At 48.3% G+C, this 16129-nt stretch overlaps 4 protein-coding genes across 4 annotated transcripts; 2 read left to right on the top strand and 2 right to left on the bottom strand.

The window, feature by feature from the left end:
- Positions 1 to 487: 487 nt before the first annotated feature.
- N7446_007993 (NAD-dependent succinate-semialdehyde dehydrogenase) lies at positions 488 to 2331 on the top strand (the record flags this gene model as incomplete). Its single annotated transcript, XM_058516738.1, has 7 exons — positions 488 to 508; positions 566 to 665; positions 722 to 1109; positions 1180 to 1408; positions 1460 to 1583; positions 1634 to 2043; positions 2101 to 2331. 7 exons carry the CDS (start codon positions 488 to 490, stop codon positions 2329 to 2331), a joined length of 1503 nt encoding a protein of 500 aa, XP_058370384.1.
- A 768-nt stretch (positions 2332 to 3099) lies between these two features.
- On the top strand, positions 3100 to 5582 carry N7446_007992 (uncharacterized protein; the record flags this gene model as incomplete). Its single annotated transcript, XM_058516737.1, has 3 exons — positions 3100 to 4161; positions 4213 to 4940; positions 4991 to 5582. 3 exons carry the CDS (start codon positions 3100 to 3102, stop codon positions 5580 to 5582), a joined length of 2382 nt encoding a protein of 793 aa, XP_058370383.1.
- Positions 5583 to 11207: 5625 nt separating this feature from the next.
- Positions 11208 to 12284, bottom strand: N7446_007991 (uncharacterized protein; the record flags this gene model as incomplete). The annotated part of the gene is made up of 1 exon (XM_058516736.1): positions 11208 to 12284. The coding sequence occupies one exon, from the start codon at positions 12282 to 12284 to the stop codon at positions 11208 to 11210; it is 1077 nt and encodes a 358-aa protein (XP_058370382.1).
- A 966-nt stretch (positions 12285 to 13250) lies between these two features.
- On the bottom strand, positions 13251 to 14599 carry glfB (uncharacterized protein; the record flags this gene model as incomplete). The annotated part of the gene is made up of 4 exons (XM_058516735.1): positions 13251 to 13619; positions 13670 to 14301; positions 14361 to 14428; positions 14478 to 14599. The coding sequence occupies 4 exons, from the start codon at positions 14597 to 14599 to the stop codon at positions 13251 to 13253; spliced, it is 1191 nt and encodes a 396-aa protein (XP_058370381.1).
- Positions 14600 to 16129: the final 1530 nt, after the last annotated feature.

The following is a 16129-nucleotide window of genomic DNA, read 5'->3' as shown; positions in this document are numbered from 1 at the left end:
ACATGTTCCTGCCCTCCAAATGTCTAGGAGGTCACTGTTCGGGAGTTCTTGAGCGCTCGATGTGTAATTGGCCTTCAACGCGCTATGGTCAGCATGTGTATTCAATTAACACCAGGTGGCTCACTAATCCCTGCAAGGCGTGCCACTCGGGATATGAGGCAATCACTTGTTTAAGATGTAGGGTGGGAGACAATCACATCTCTAGGATGTAGAGTGCGATGTAATCACTTCGGAACGTAGGGTGGGGTATAGGGTATAGACTGAACAGGGAGAAGCAACATCGGAGAACATTGTGGGGGATTTATGACATCGGAAATGTGATTGACTCCAAATGGATACTTAAGTCTTCTATCTAGCTATCTATGATTGTTTTCCCCAAATATTCTAACCCCGAAGCAATATCAATTGCGACTGAAAGCCGCCTCAGTAAACAGGACCATTTCAAGACTTTATCTCGTGACACAGTCCTAGACCAGCACTTTTAGACATGGGCTCAACTACAAAAAGCGTATGTCAATGAACGTCCTCAAAACAAGGCATTTGTTGATGGTTTCACCTTTTCAAGGTTCAACTTGAGCTCAAGAATCCCGATCTCTATAGAGATCAAGCCCATGTCAACGGGCAGTGGATTGAGGCGATATCTAAGAAGAGATTTGAAATCATAGGTCAATATACCCCTTCCAAAGCATCATCAAATCCTGCATTAACAGGTGATAAATAGATCCTGGAACAGGAGAAAATTGGGCAACATGCAGTGATATGGCAGCTGAGGACGTGGATGATGCAGTGCAAGCTGCGCACCAGGCTTTTAAGAACTATCGCACTCTAACCCCACGACAACGTGGAGATCTTCTTTTCAAATGGGACAGTCTTATTCGTGAAAACGAAGACGACATTGCCAAGATTTTGGTTTATGAGACTGGAAAGCCTCTTGCTGAAGCGTACGGAGAAATCCAGTATGCTACCAGCTTCACGAGGTGGTTTGCTGCCGAAGCAGAGCGTATTCAAGGAACCGTGTTTCAACCTGCCGTCGCAGGACGACGCATTTTCACATTCAAACAACCTATTGGAGTTGCTGCTGCGCTTGTTCCATGGAATTTCCCAATTGCGTGAGTTAAGCTCAATCCGGTTCAGAAAAGGAAATAAAGGGGGAATGTTGAATATTAATACCTGCTACAGGATGATTCTTCGAAAAGCGAGTGCCGCGCTCGCTGCTGGATGCACAATGGTCGCCAAGCCGTCACCTGAGACGCCTCTAACAGCCCTAACACTGGCCTATCTGGCTCAGAAGGCAGGCTTTGAAAATGGAGTTTTTAGTGTTCTTCCAACGACATTGGCCAATACTCCGGCTCTCAGTGAAGCCTTGTGCAAGCATGAGCTTGTGAAGAAAATTAGTTTCACGGGCTCGGTAAGTCACTTCTTGAATTCATGATGGACTATTGAAGCTGAAGCTCTATAGACCAGAGTCGGGAAGCTCATTTCGCAACACTGTGCTGGAGGACTCAAAAAGCTCACCCTTGAACTGGGTGGAAATTGTCCATTCCTTGTCTTTGACGATGCAAATCTTGATCAAGCTTGCGAAGGTACGCTTCATCTTCGATTAGAACTAAAACTCGAGTCTTACCCATTGTAGCACTTATGAGTTTGAAATTCCGTCATGCCGGTCAGGCGTGTATAACCGCAAATCGAGTTTACGTCCAACGGGGCGTGTACGATCAGTTTGCTGATATTCTAGTCTCTCGGGTCAAGAAGCTCCGTGTTGGCCATGGAATGGATGACAAGACTACAATGGGCCCTCTTACTGTTCCCGCTGGCGTCGAAAAAGCTACTCGTCAGGTCGAAGACGCTAAGAAACACGGCGCTGCAGTGCTAACTGGTGGCTCGAAAGTGGACAAGCTGGGCGGTTACTATTTCGAGCCGACCATCATCAAAAATGCTCGATCCTGTATGCTCATCACTTCTGAGGAGAGCTTTGCACCGCTCTTGGCATTGTATCCATTTGATACCGAAGACGAAGCTGTTCAAGAAGCTAATAATACCAGTGTATGTTGTTTCTCTCCGCTTTCTACTATGATCGAACCGCTAACCCCAGAACCGCAGATGGGTCTTTCTTCCTATTTCTTTACCAAAAATGTCGACCGCACATGGCGTCTTCTTGAGAACTTAGAAGCTGGAATGATTGGCATGAACACCGGTAATGCCTCAGCAACGGAAGCGCCTTTTGGTGGAATCAAAGATTCGGGATACGGCAAAGAATCCGGAAAAGATGTAGCAGTACAAGAGTATCTCATCACGAAGACTGGCACATTGACCGTGGAAGATCATTACTGAATAGCTAGCCAAATAGCAACACATCCAAGTACGCTTTCTAGACCGAACGAGGTTGAAACCCTAACCCCACCTTGAACTCCGATGCGGGGGAAAGCATTTCTTCCCTCCGCATCATGCGTTGTTAACCCCCTTTTGCTTGATAAGAACTGTCAGCTAAACATCTCTAATGCAGCACCGGGAAGTAGCACGTCACTAGAATAATGGAGTCGACAATGTCCGATCCATGCAGTCCCAGCGGCGACGAGGGCGCGGCATCGGTACACACCCGACCTATTGAAGCATCTTACGTCGAGGTCTAACGGAATGCACAGGTGGATCGCAATCAGAATAAGCAACGCTACACATGTCGCGCTTGTGGTGCTAAACTCTCACGTATTTCGCATCTGCATCGACACCAGCTGCAGCATTCCAGGCAGGCGAACTCGGGAAGCTCCCACTCTTTTAATCTGCTGTACTAACAATATATCAATCAGCCCCAAAGAGACGTTCCAATGTCATTTATGTAACAAAGAGTTTAATCGAAAGGATGTGTATCAACGCCATCTTCGAGCCGTTCATGACCCCAAGCAAGCATCCCAACGAAAAGGATGGAAGAAGTCCTGCCAACGATGCATTCGCTACAAACTAAAGTGTAGCCGTGAGCTTCCATGCTCTGCTTGTTCTCGCAAACAAGTCCCTTGTAATTATGATGTTTCAGTGAGCAGGTCGGCGTCTCAGAGATCGGAACAATCACAGTCCCCAAATCAGATCAATCAGCCATGGCAAGCTATGAGTCCAAGAGACCCACTTCTTCACGGGGGTGCAGATGGCCATGCATCAACATCTTCTAACTTTGGAGGTCCAGGGCACAATCCGAGTCAGGATTGTGTCGGATCCTCACGACATCTTGTGGAACAAGCCACAGATTTCCCATCACGACAAACGACAAACGGCCCTATGAATGGCGCTACGCCCCATATCCAGCCTCCGTCCTATGAGTCTGTTCAGAAGCACGGTATTGATATTAGTTCCGAAGCTTACCATGGGGCTCTGTCTTCTGGCTGGGAATTCCAAGACCCAACGACCCTTCTTGGTCAGGATTCCGGGTGTCCACCAATCGACGGAGCCACCAGTCAATGGATAGATGGTATATCTCTGGATTTGGAGGCATTTGACAACAGTATGTTCAGGGCATCGCGAATGGATTGGCTCGGCTGTGAGACGGATTTCTCCGATCAGCATACAGTGCCGCCGCTATCCGAAAATGCGCATGTATATCCCGAAGTCTCGCCGTGCAGAGAAGATCTTATGACTCGTACAATGTCTACCAGACAGCCGCAACCAGTACCAATGGACATTGAACAACATCCAGCCCCTTCATTTCCAGAAAAAGATGATAAAACTACCTGGCCTGGAGTGTTAGATCACGGCGGCAATGAAATGTGGCCCTTTGACTACGCCTCAAACAAGGGCTTCCGCAAAATCAAATTACCTCCTCTCAGAGAAATAATGGAACAGACTGTGGGCCTAGGTCTGCCAGATGTTCAAACTAGCACAGTTAAGGACCTTATCAGGGTACTATCCGCGCCTCTAATTCCATCACTGAATGACAGCCCTGCCCTGGAGGCTTTACCCGCGGTTGCTTTTCTAGGCCAATTGGTCACGACCTATTTTGCTGAATTTCACCCAGCTCTGCCCATCGTGCATGTACCAACCTGGCGAATCGAGAGATGTCCTAGCGCACTGCTGGCCGCAATGGCGTGTATAGGGGCAACTTATTCCACCGCTGAGGGCTCTCAAGAAATAGCCGCATTACTGGCAGAGATCACTCAGCGCACTCTTTTTTGGATGGTAGGTGGTTCACTGTCTCAGGTTAATACAGGCTAATCTCGCCTATTTTAGGGTCAAGCGGATAGCAGATCATTCCGCAACCCAGCCTACATTGCCGCGTCTTGCTTGCATCAGATCTATGCCCTGGGCTCTGGGAATCGTCGACTCTATGAGCTAGCTGATGCGTCAAGAGGGCTCTTAGTAACAGGTTTGAGAGAGTCTGGGGTTTTATCTTCTGACGCAGAGCGAAGTGAAGCTAGTAAAACTGATTTCCAGGGCTTAAAAAAAATGGACGCCCCCATCCTGGAGCAATCATGGAATCGATGGCGAGACATTGAGATTGAAAGACGAGTAGCGTGGTCGGTATTCGAGTTTGACTGTGCTCTTTCAATATTGACTAGCAAACGAGGGGCATTCAGCATCTCGGAGCTTCCTACAAAGCTCCCATGTTCTGAAAGTCTGTGGGATGCCCCTTCGGCAAATGCCTGGGCCTCCGTAGTCTCGTTCTCGGCGAGCCCCCCAGATGGAATTCCTTTCTATCCTCTGCTCCGGAATATTATCGCTCGAAATGCTGTGTCAGAATCAGTCCCTGCATGGGCCAAGCGTATCTGTGCTTTGGTCGTCAGTCGGCTTCTATGGGACTTGCGGGAGTTGGAAGATGCCGCATCCACTCAAGTCTTGGGGCTTTCCTCTCTCGCAAATTGCCACAAAGCAACGCGTGAAAACTTGTTGGCAAGTCTCACAGCTTTAAGCAATTCTTTATCCAGACCAACCTGCACTTATGATGTGATCAATATGAAGTAAGTCAAGCTACAGCAAACCCCTCAGCAGGAACTAACAATCTAAATAGTGTAGCTTGTCTGGCAACTCATTTTGCCTACCTGAACAGCGGGGACGATACAATGGACCTTGTCACCTTCATCTTTCGAAACAATCACTCGTGGACCCACGGCTCTTCCACATCTCAGTTAAACAAGGAGCTCGCTCGTGCTCTTGAAAATCTCCGCCAACGGTTCCAGCACAATCCAGTCGCTACACGGAGATCTGTCCGCCATGCTGCGTTGGTTGTTGGCATTTCCCGCGAATGTACCAGCTTCACACCGTGCGAGACCATGCGAGTATTCTTTTCATTCGCATTCCTGCTTGCATTTGCAAGATTCTTTCCATTTGACAAGGTACCATCAGCTCCCCGAGATGAGATTATATCGGTTAGATTGGACGAACTTCCTACGCAGAATTCAAAACCCTCGGGATCGGTTAGTCGTCTGAAAATATGGATAGAACAGGGTGGACCGGCTTCGTTGGAGTCGGTCGATGATATTTGTCTTGCGCGTAATTTCAATGCGCTCAAGGATACTTCCCTCCGAGCCATGGAGAGGCTTAGGGTCTGGGGACTGGCCAAAAAGTTCCATCGTATTTTGAAGAATTTCAATTATGACTGATAGGCAGATAAAAGACCTTGATCAATAGATGTCAGCGTCTAATATATATCAGTTATAATCAAGATCCTAATATACTTCTTTCCCAAAGCAGCCTCCAACCCTACCCAAAGTCTCAGATAAATGCGAAAGCATTCTAAACCATCATTTAATAAGTAAGTAACACCGGTTACTTATATTATTGCCCTATCCTTTCATCTTACTTCGACTATCGAAAACACGTGATGCCGGTTGATCGTCTCGGGTCACACAAAATTGGTTGGGTTCTTATAGTCAAAATGGTGAACTCTTCATAACCAGAAGGTGCTGTGGTCGAGGGGTTAAGACACATCGTTGTGGAGATATCTTCGGATATCTGCAGTTCCGATGTAGCCCCGGTTCGAGTCCGGGCAGCGCCACTTCTTTTTTGTTTTTACCTTCCCGTACGGTTAAGAACTAACTTTTTACTATTATTTCAAGATAAATATTAGTAGCACCTGGTGAAACCCCTAGCAATTGAACCAACTGAGTGAGTCGTAACAAATAGTATAGGGAAAATAATACGAGAGACTGTACGTATGGCAGAAACCTGTTGAAACAATACACCACCGAGGGAGGCCCTTATTAGAGGCGTCTATATGTGGTATTACAACTCTACATCTCTACTATAACACCGTATTTGTCTCTCTACATATACCTAAGGGGAGAGAGAGCCATTGGCAGCACAAACTATTTCCTAAGATAGTGAAATTTGGAATCATCCTGCATTGTCAGCATAGAGTGCGCGTGCAAAGTATATTGCTAAATAACGTACGAAACGGCGACGACTCCGTGTGGTCTTTGACTAAATTCCGCTGAACAATCCCTCTATCTGCCAAATACGACCATCCTATGCGGAGAATCCTGGTGGGCTTTAAATCGGTAGGTTTAGTATTCTTATTCATAGAGCTTTTCACCCCTACAAGCAATCGAACCCTAGAAGACATGAATACATCTTGCCCGGAGTAGATTACGTCGCTTTACTTAGACATAGTCTACTTTACGAATTCTATAGACGATTCCTTCGTGTTCCTAAACCGAAAAAATAGATTGGGCCTAGCATCAGGTCACCCGTTAGACCTAAGAAGTGATTGCTCTGCACTTTAACCGGTGCTAAAAGTGACTTCCGCTGCATAAATGATTACCGTGTTTGCCTTCTCATCCCTATGCCGCTTCGTTTGCCTTCCCTCTGTTTGTCTTTGTTAGATAGATCTTGCGAGACTTTGATAGCTGTAGGGTGCACGAAATTTCCGTAATTCGAATGTTTTGTGTCTAGGTAGAACATATCTGCACCAGTCTTGTTTGTGGCCTACCTACGTAAGGCCTTTGTATGACCACTCCTAAAAGCTCGTTCATCCTATAGCCTCTCACCACATCGATTCCTAGGGAGAGTACATCTCCCACTAAGGCCGCTCTTGCCTAGTGAACGGCACCTTCATTTTACTTTCGATATATCACTCTCTTAACCTTGAACGAGTGGTTGTAAGTGACGATAAGAAAACATCTATTGCTAGGTGTCTATTTAATCACCACCGAATAACGCTGCGAGTAGATATATGCTGAATAATTTTCCAATGCTACAGCTATAACTGGGAACAACCTTCTAATCGTGCTCCTAAGCGGTGTCGTTCTAATTAGGGCGCGGCACCACGAGACTAGTTCCCTTCTTGTGGGTTTAATTTAGCCTTTTCCTTTATGGCCCTGATCATTTCCCTGCCTATCCGACTGCTTGCCCTATAGAAGATCCTGAAAGCCTCGCCTTGGGGTTGACTTCTTTGCCTGGATGGATCCTAAAATCTACAGGCCCTGAGACATTTTTGAAGCTCGCATTCAAACTATTTCAGGTTTCAAGAACATGCTACACTGATAACAAATGCTTATCACAACCCAGGTGCTGTGGTCGAGGGGTTAAGACACATCGTTGTGGTTATATCTTGAGATTTCCTCAGTGTTCCGATGTAGCCCCGGTTCGAGTCCGGGCAGCGCCATTTCGTTTTTTGCCAACAATATTTACGTGTAGCTGAGACTCCGTACTAACTTAAAAAATTTTGGAAAAAAGCTTTACAGGGAAAAACCTAAAATATTACTTGAAGATATAATCCTCATATTACACTGATAAGAGCTGCTTATCACAATCCAGGTGCTGTGGTCGAGGGGTTAAGACACATCGTTGTGGTTATATCTTCGGATATCAGCATTCCCGATGTAGCCCCGGTTCGAGTCCGGGCAGCGCCACTCTTTTTGGCCTACTTAGCTTTGTAGTAAGACCTACTAAGACTTTTGTGTACTTTTTTACTTCAGCAAAATGATGGCAACGATTGTATTTGACGGCAGAATAGTCCCGACGACGTCGCAAACGTACTTTATGAACGCAGTCCTTATTAGTGGCGATATGAAACAACTTTAAAATGTGAATGATAATTTTACACTGGACCATGTCTATGCTCAAGTATTTGCGGCACCTCTTTGCCGGTCTCATTCCTCGAGTGACGAGGGGATAGTAGCTATACATGACCCGCAATGTCGCATAGGCACACAAACAAATACCCAAGCAAGATATCAAAGGGCTAGAGGGGCGAGTATCAACGTCTGTGGCTTCTTAAATAGAAAGTTCTTTGACTCTGACTCTAGCTCATTTCATAGGAAGGCCATAGACCTTCTCGAGACCCTCCCATTCTATGACCAAGAAGGCTTTGACAAGTTGTGTAGTGCTCTATGTACCAGATTCAGCATTATAGCTTCCAACACTTCTAACTTCTCCGACATCCCTCCAATTCATAGAAGCACAATCTCCATTCTACTTTTCAGCCTTCGTTTCCCGCTTGGTCGGGTTACATTAAGGTAGCGATATTTCTAAATCGTTATGCTTTCAACACCCGTTCAATTGTTTTCCATAAGATGATAAGTCTTCCACGACTTGCTATCTTGCCCAGAAACGCGAAAGAATCCTCTCTCCTATTTGTGATTGCGGGATCTGCCCATATGAACCGAGCCATATAGTCTGCGGTCTTGCTTTGCAGCTATTAAAGGGCGTTACGGACTAGATTACTCAAAATATGTGGGAAGTCTCGGCGATGACTGGAAACGCGAAGAGATGCCGCCATCGAGGCCCATCGAGGCATCCGTCAATATGTGGTATTGTAGCGGTGTGTTCTCTCCGATAACACCGTGAGTTGAAGGCAGGATCTTTATGAATCGAATGCTCTCTATTGATCTCGACCCTATATGACATCTACGGCACTTCTCTCTTTACCTTTCCCAACATGAACATTAGCGTCATTAAGAACACGAACTAGGTCCGCACACCCAGGTATGTGAATACAACGCTGTAATATTGTAATTAATCAAATCTCCTACCAAGATTCGGAAATAGTTCAACACTCGGAAGGGTACCTCAAAAGTCCAGTGCGAGAGGATCACTAAGACCAAAGATAGCACGGACATGTTCAACCCGCAAGACAATACAGCTGTGGCAATAGAAGATTCTTACAAGTGATTGAACAATAGCTGTGAGAGCCACATCGCTAGTAGATGCATCCTAGGTCGGTCGTCATTGTTTTCTAGTTACTTTCCTAGGAAGGACGGCAAAAACACAGATAAAAAGAAGGGCCTAGCTAGACATATTGGTTACCTGTGTCTCTTTAGTCTCTTCTACACTTGCTTGCTGCCTGTATGTATTGAATTTCTTTTTATAGTCTAAGATCCTTAGCAAGACGAGCTATGAAAGGGGAAAAAAAAAAGTGGCGCTGCCCGGACTCGAACCGGGGCTACATCGGAACTGCAGATATCCGAAGATATCTCCACAACGATGTGTCTTAACCCCTCGACCACAGCACCTATTTGTAGAATTGGACGGCAAATTTTGACTACATATTCCCTGTACCTGGATGTTTCAAAGCTTTTTTAACTCCCATCTCCAAAATGATAGATAGAACCTGTGCTTATTATTTCAAAGCCCGCCATTTGTATTCCTCTGAGAACAAAGGGCTCTTCTTATCTATCATGTGGAAGCAGTAAAAAACGTCTTGCTAGATACGGACCAGTGACTAGCATGCGTGAGCGCATTGGTTGGCACGACGATCTTGAATGCCGGGGGAACTATCCGTCAGTGCATTATAGCCTTGAGTACATAGGATCTACCCGCGTGGGATTTTCTCAGATTATTGTAACATATCGAGACAATCCTCTCGCAAGTTTTCCCTAAAGGTTACCAGCGTCCAGCGAATCATCAGCTTCTAAAGCAACCAATTGTGTATAGCAAGGCAATAGACTATTGGCACTAACTCCGAACTGATCTCTGTGTCTGTACCCTACCTAATTGCCACTATTCCTACCACAACAAGCTTTCCACACAAAAGTGTGCTAGATCTTTTTCGGTCCAATTTGGAACCCGACTTCACCCACCATCCTTTTCAAGTGCGGCTGCTAGCCATTGTATCGGTCTGTCTCGCAGTCACGTAGAAGTCTAATAATCTTACCCAGATCAGCCAGCAGCGGCGTCTCTCTTCCTAGAATTTTAAGCCACTTGGATGCATATGGGTGGTTCGAATAGTGTGGCCTTCTGCAGGACTCTACAAAAGCTTGCAGGTTTTCAGTCGAAGCAGGAAACTTTCTCTTGTGAGCCGTTCAGAATGTACCGTCTGCAGGGAATCTTTCATCTAAAAATGTCACTAGTCGCAGAATAGTTGCAGGGCTGGCAGCAGCTTGAACTTTCCGCTTTGGCAAATGAGCCCGAGTCGTTGAAGAAGCAACCCCCAGGCTTACCTCTATCCTGGCCTTTCCCGGGGCAGGGTCAGGCGATCGTGCAGGATTCTCATCCTTATCCTCATGAACCTCCCACGAGTATTATCACACTGGAATGCTCGAGGGCACGCTTCGGGTGTGGCCGAAGCTTGGTGGTGGCCTTACCTCAGACTGAGATGACTCCTCAGCGTCAAAATAATCACAAAATTTGTCCATCTGTATTTTGGCAGGCGTTTGAGTACCGGTGGTAATCATGGTAGGTTGCCCATGGGGATGGGTCTTCTGAGCAGGAATGAGAGTTTGGACTGTCAATGAGATACCTATTGGAGAATAGAAAAAAGCTAGAAAAGAAAGAAATAGAAAGAAAGGAGCCACGCGGGGAGTATTGCTGTGACTGAGGGGGTTTTTTTTTCATGTTGTTTACAACTTACGATAGTCGCAAACAAGCTGATGAGACCGGACCCACCCTACAAACCAAAGAGCTCATAAAATTTCTTTTGATTTAGAAGTCAAAATAGTCATAGATAAGTCGGGAGCCAAAAGAATATAGATAAAACTCCAGATTACGAGACGCCATAGCCCACCCCCTCAAAGAAGCAGAGAGGGAAAAAGAAAACACCCAAACCCATCCCATAAACCCTCCAGAGGGCGAAAACCAAAGTGGGCCGAACTGGGTCAGTCAGGCGCGTAAGTCTCATAACTAAATAAGCAATAGTAAAAACGAAGATGGACGAAGAAGATGATATTCGAGGTCGATGCGGATTGGTGGACGTCGAGGTCGGGGTCGAAATCGAGGTCAGGTCAACTGATGGTGTATCGGCTCGATGTATTGGGGGTAGTGAATGGGATTGGGTTGAAAGAGAGGAATCACGAGTCGATTTCCATTCCCATTTCTACGCCTCCGCTCAGTCCCGGTGCGTGCGAGTGGTTGGACATGGCTTGTTGGAGGAGTGGCACGCCAGTGTCCATGTTGTTGAAGGGGGTGGGTTGGGCGTCGGGTCGATCGGTAGCGGCGAGAGGGGCAGCGCCCTCGAAAATCATGGGCGTGCTGCGCAGATTTTGGATGCATGCTTCCCACGAAGAAGCGACGAGCTGGCCTTGAGTCAGGTCTTCGGTGAAGAGGTAGAAGGCGGGCGAGAGTCCAGAGGTCGGAGTAGCAGCCACAAGGAAAGCGTCCAGAGCGCGGCTCTTGATGAGGATCTGCGAGTCGTGCAAGTGGGCCGAGTACTGGTTGTCGATGTACTTTGTCCAGCCGCGGACGGCGCAAGCCATGTCGTCATCTGTGCTGACGCGCTGCCAGCCAATGCCTAGGAGACGGGTTGTATCGTCGACGAGGGGTTCGGCGGGAGGTGCAGGCCCGAGGTTAAGGGTGCGGTGCTGGTCGTTGGAGCTGGAGTCGTTAAGGCGTTGGTGGATTGAGGAGAGGGCGATGTCGTCCAGGCCTGGGGCGGATTTGTCGAGGCGCTGGGACTTGCGGCTTGCGTCACCGGCGTCAGATAGCAGCGCGTTGGACCGGGAGGAGACAGGAGCGGCGGTGGCCTGCTGCGCCTCGGACTCTTGCTCGTACCATGTGCCGGTCTGGCTCTCGGCAGAGAGGGCAAGGCCAGTCTGCGGGTTTAGGAGGACCATTCCTTCGCCATAGATGGGCTCTACCTTCGGTGGTGCCGGCGTGGGTGCTGCCGGCGCACTGGGTGCCAGTGCCTCTTCAAAGGAAGCTTCATCACGCGACCTCTTGCGGGACGGCTTGGGAGGGGCTGTGAAGTTGAAGCTTGAGGAAGCTTGCGCAGGGTTATTGGCGAAGACCGTGTTAGGACTAGAGAAGCCGTTGAAGGTTGATGGAGTGTCCAGCATGGACTGCGCGGGGGACTGAGCGAAGGCGTGTTCCTGGGGAGAGAGGACCGTCGCGGGACCGTCGGAGAGGCGATTGAGGATCATTGGGCACATTATAATTATGATTGACCCTCAAGATATACTGTTCTGTTAGATTAGGTGAGCAAGACACAAGAAGCTTCAACCACCTGTGGATCACGTCCAAGCGGAAGGAAGGTTGAGAGGTAGGAAGATGTAAAGGTAGAAGGAGGATGAGGAGGAGGATATATATAGGAGGGGATGGGAGAGTATAAACGTGGGAGAGCAGAGAAGTAGAGGAGTAGAAGGTAGAAAGGAAGAAAAGAAGAGGAAGGGAAGAAAGAGAGAGAAGAAGAGGTAGAGTAAGAGTGAGACCAGACGGATCTGAAGAAGTGGATGATCCGATGCGTGAAATGCGGAGTTACCGTGACAAACGGTAAGATACCAGCCAAAAGCAGCTATCCGATCGACCAAAACTGTCACAATACAAGTACCATACAGTGAGGCGATTGGTCTATGCAGCCAAGCCGCCTCCGAGCAGTGGGTCGGTCAATGATTGGGTCCAGCCCCGTTGCGATTGGCCAATCAGAACCGAGGTGACTACGCCTCAGGCCTGCGCGGATATGAGGCCCGTGGACAGTCACGTGAAGTAGGGATGGGACGCGTGAACGACGAAGAAGTCTATTGGAACACTATAGAAACACGAATGGTAATAAAATGACCACAGAAACAGGTCCACAGCAAAAACCGACACCAGAGCTCGTGCAAGTCTAACAAAACCAATGTTCGTAGAAAAAGAGTACACCGCCAGTAACACCACATGTCACTGAATACATCAAATGCGGCTGGGAAAAAAAGAAAGACAAAACTCAAGCCCCATTTTCCATCACACCGGGGCTTGGGAACAACATGGCGGCATCATACAGGGTAGAGAGTGTGCCAAAGCCGCTACATGCTGAGCATCTGCATTCATTCACTGCTCACGCCAACGCTAGGAAACTGCGTTGGCTCCAAAATTAGGTGCATTCCGGTTTATAGGAGATGCAGGGGTGATAACTGCATTTAAGCGTTACCAGCGGTAGCACCACCGAGCATGCCCTTCACGCGGTCAACGGACTGAGGGGCGTAGCTGGGGGCCATGGAGCCAACAAAGAGGAAGAAGATGAGGGCAGAGGCTCCAAAGACAACGAACTTGCGCTGGGCAGGGCGAGCCTGGCCGTACTCAGCCCAGGCGCGGCCAGCAGAGGAGGTGTACTCGCGCATCTTGTCACCACCAAGCTTGTACCAGACGAGACCGAGCAGAGCAATGGAGTAACCGAAAAATTGGAGGGCAGTAACGGGAGTGTTCCAAATCATCATAGAGGCAACAACGAGGAGAATATCCTTAAGGACACCGCACAAGGTCATGACCAGAGAGGAGGTCTTGCCAATCTGTAGAGACTGTTAGCGCGGGTTCGCGGGGTTGAACTCGAATCACTTACCAGGAAGACGACGGAGACGTTGAGCAGGAAGGCGACGACAGCGTTGAGAACCAGAGTCCAGACACCGACGGAGTAGACGTGGTCCATGGTGACACGGGGGAACTCGAGGAACAGAGCAACGGCACCGTTCATAACGGCACAAATGGGAGCAAAGTAGTACAGAGAGACCATGGGGTCCATCTTGAAGTCGGCAGAGCTGAGCAGACCCTGGACCATGACCAGACGGGTAGCCTCGAAGATGATACCACCAACCTGGAACAGGAAACCGACGAGCTGGAACTTGACCTCACCAAAGGAGGCGATGATCACACCAATCACAATGATGGAGACGTTGGCGAGAACCTTCATGTTGGCGGGAGCCATACCCATACCCCAGGTAGCCAGCAGGACAGCCACGGGAGTGGTGGCCTTGAGCATCTGGATGAAGGCCACACTGAGGTAGAGGTAGGTCATGTTACCGCAAATCAAGCTCAGACTGAACATCACACCGATGGGGACAATCGCACGGAGGTAGACGCGGCCGGTCATCTTGACGCTCTTGCGGCCATCGAGAACGGTGGTAGTGCGGGCCAGGATCTGGGTCATGATGGTAGCGAAGGTCAAGTGCCATGTTGTGAGGATAATAGGGAAGCCTGTTCAATTGTTAGAGCTTGATTCCGTGTCGCGTCCAGAGGTCTGCTAGGTAACTTACGGAAGCCGAGAGTGTCGAGGAGGTACTTGTTGAACAGAATAACGGTGGAACTGAGGGTAATCCAGGTACTGGCAGATATCAGCGAATGTGTCTCCCTCTGGAACAATAGTCGCTCACGTCACGTAGACCGCGGGATGCAGGGCCGCGCTGGGCTCCTGCTTCTCAGCGGCGGGGTTGACTGTAGGCAGGGACTCCCGGGGAGTCTCGCCGGAGGCGCGGACCTTCTCGCCTTCGCTCATTTTAAAAGTTGGAGTCTGTTCGGAAAGGAAGCGCTTGAATTCGAAGGGTCGCGGCCGAGAGAGGCTTCCTTGACTAAATGCGGAGGAAGCCACGGAGAAAAAAGTGGGCGAGATAAGAAAGGGAGATAGCGAACACTGGTTTAACGAGTGTGAGACAGTTGGACCAAAACGAGCGTGGATGAAGGAATGATGAGGTACATACAGGAACCAAATAATTGAATCTTCCAAATCGTTGGAAAGGAAATTAAAAAAAAACCGTCGGGGGGATCAGACGTTGTTTAGACGTAAAGAAAACACCCAAAACAGAAAACACCAACTCTGTTTGCAGACGTGGTTCATGTTTCCAAGGTATGAGAATTACCGTTACATCTCAGCTAAGGCCACCTGTACTCTGTCATCAACGCTGATTGGCTGGATTGTATGGTACCGCCCTTTTCCCTTACCTGAGCCTGGGCCTTGACTACCATGGGTTGCTCGTGGCGATGCTCTCTTTTTGTGGTAATTCACCAATTAAGTCAAGTTCCACTCCACTGGCTTATTTGGCACCTAATTCTAATTCTATTTCTATCTTTGCACATGTACTACTATAGGGCTGACTCTTTACCTGGAAGCAGATAAGATACTGTAGAAGGAATGTACGGACTCGGTATCTGAATCGGTACCAGTTTGAGATAGAACACCACTACGTAGGGCGCAGATCCGAATTAACACGCTTGACAGAGGGTTACGCAAGCAGCTGTTAGCCAAGGCCCACAGGGACCCGCGTTCGGCGACCCTCTGGTCCATCCGGTCCCTTACGGGTGGAGAATGCGGCGATCGCCCTGGGCTGTGTCTGACGCCATCAGGGACTCGCTCCACTGCAAGGACTGGGGGACCAAGCTTTGGTAAGTGAGTACACAGAGACTGTATTGACTTGGTTGTTTACATGTTCCCTTGGAACCGGTGACATGGAACTTGTAACATGTTTTCCAGAAGTTTTTCCACGTAGTCCACGAAGGATCCTCGTTATGTTGCCTTCTTGGGGGCGACAATCAGTGGACCCTGTCGCCTGTGCCCTGAAGTCTGCGAATCCCGTTCCTTTCGAGACCGCCAGATTGATGGGTCAATATGAGTGGCCGATCAACGGGCTCAGGGATTTTCCCCTGCCCTATCGGCGCTGAATGCATATGATATGTTGCAAAGAAAAATTGAGGATACAATATCTTACCTGTACGGAGTACATGAGCATGTTTATAGTATGTTTAAGTTATATATGGTCATCTAGAGCGTTGGGAAATGGAGCCCTCGAATTAAACTACATCTATAGCTCGTAAACGATATTGCCGCAAGGTAATTTAATCCAGTCGGAAACGTGCTAATTTCGACATCGGTGGCGTATTTAGTCCAGCCATTTTCCATCTCGATTCAATGGCCCCTATCTGCCCCTTTTTTCCTAGAGCATTGAAAATGTCCGAGATGGGAGATGATAACGGCATTCCAGACTTGTCCAATATCCGCCAAAGGAATACCAATAACGACTTGCCCGCATGC

Source organism: Penicillium canescens, assembly GCF_028828765.1.
Source record: "Penicillium canescens strain IBT 15451 chromosome Unknown utg000005l_segment0_segment0, whole genome shotgun sequence".
Taxonomy (NCBI): domain Eukaryota; kingdom Fungi; phylum Ascomycota; class Eurotiomycetes; order Eurotiales; family Aspergillaceae; genus Penicillium; species Penicillium canescens.
Note: the sequence above shows the minus strand (reverse complement) of the source record. Positions and strands in the feature narration are given on the sequence as shown.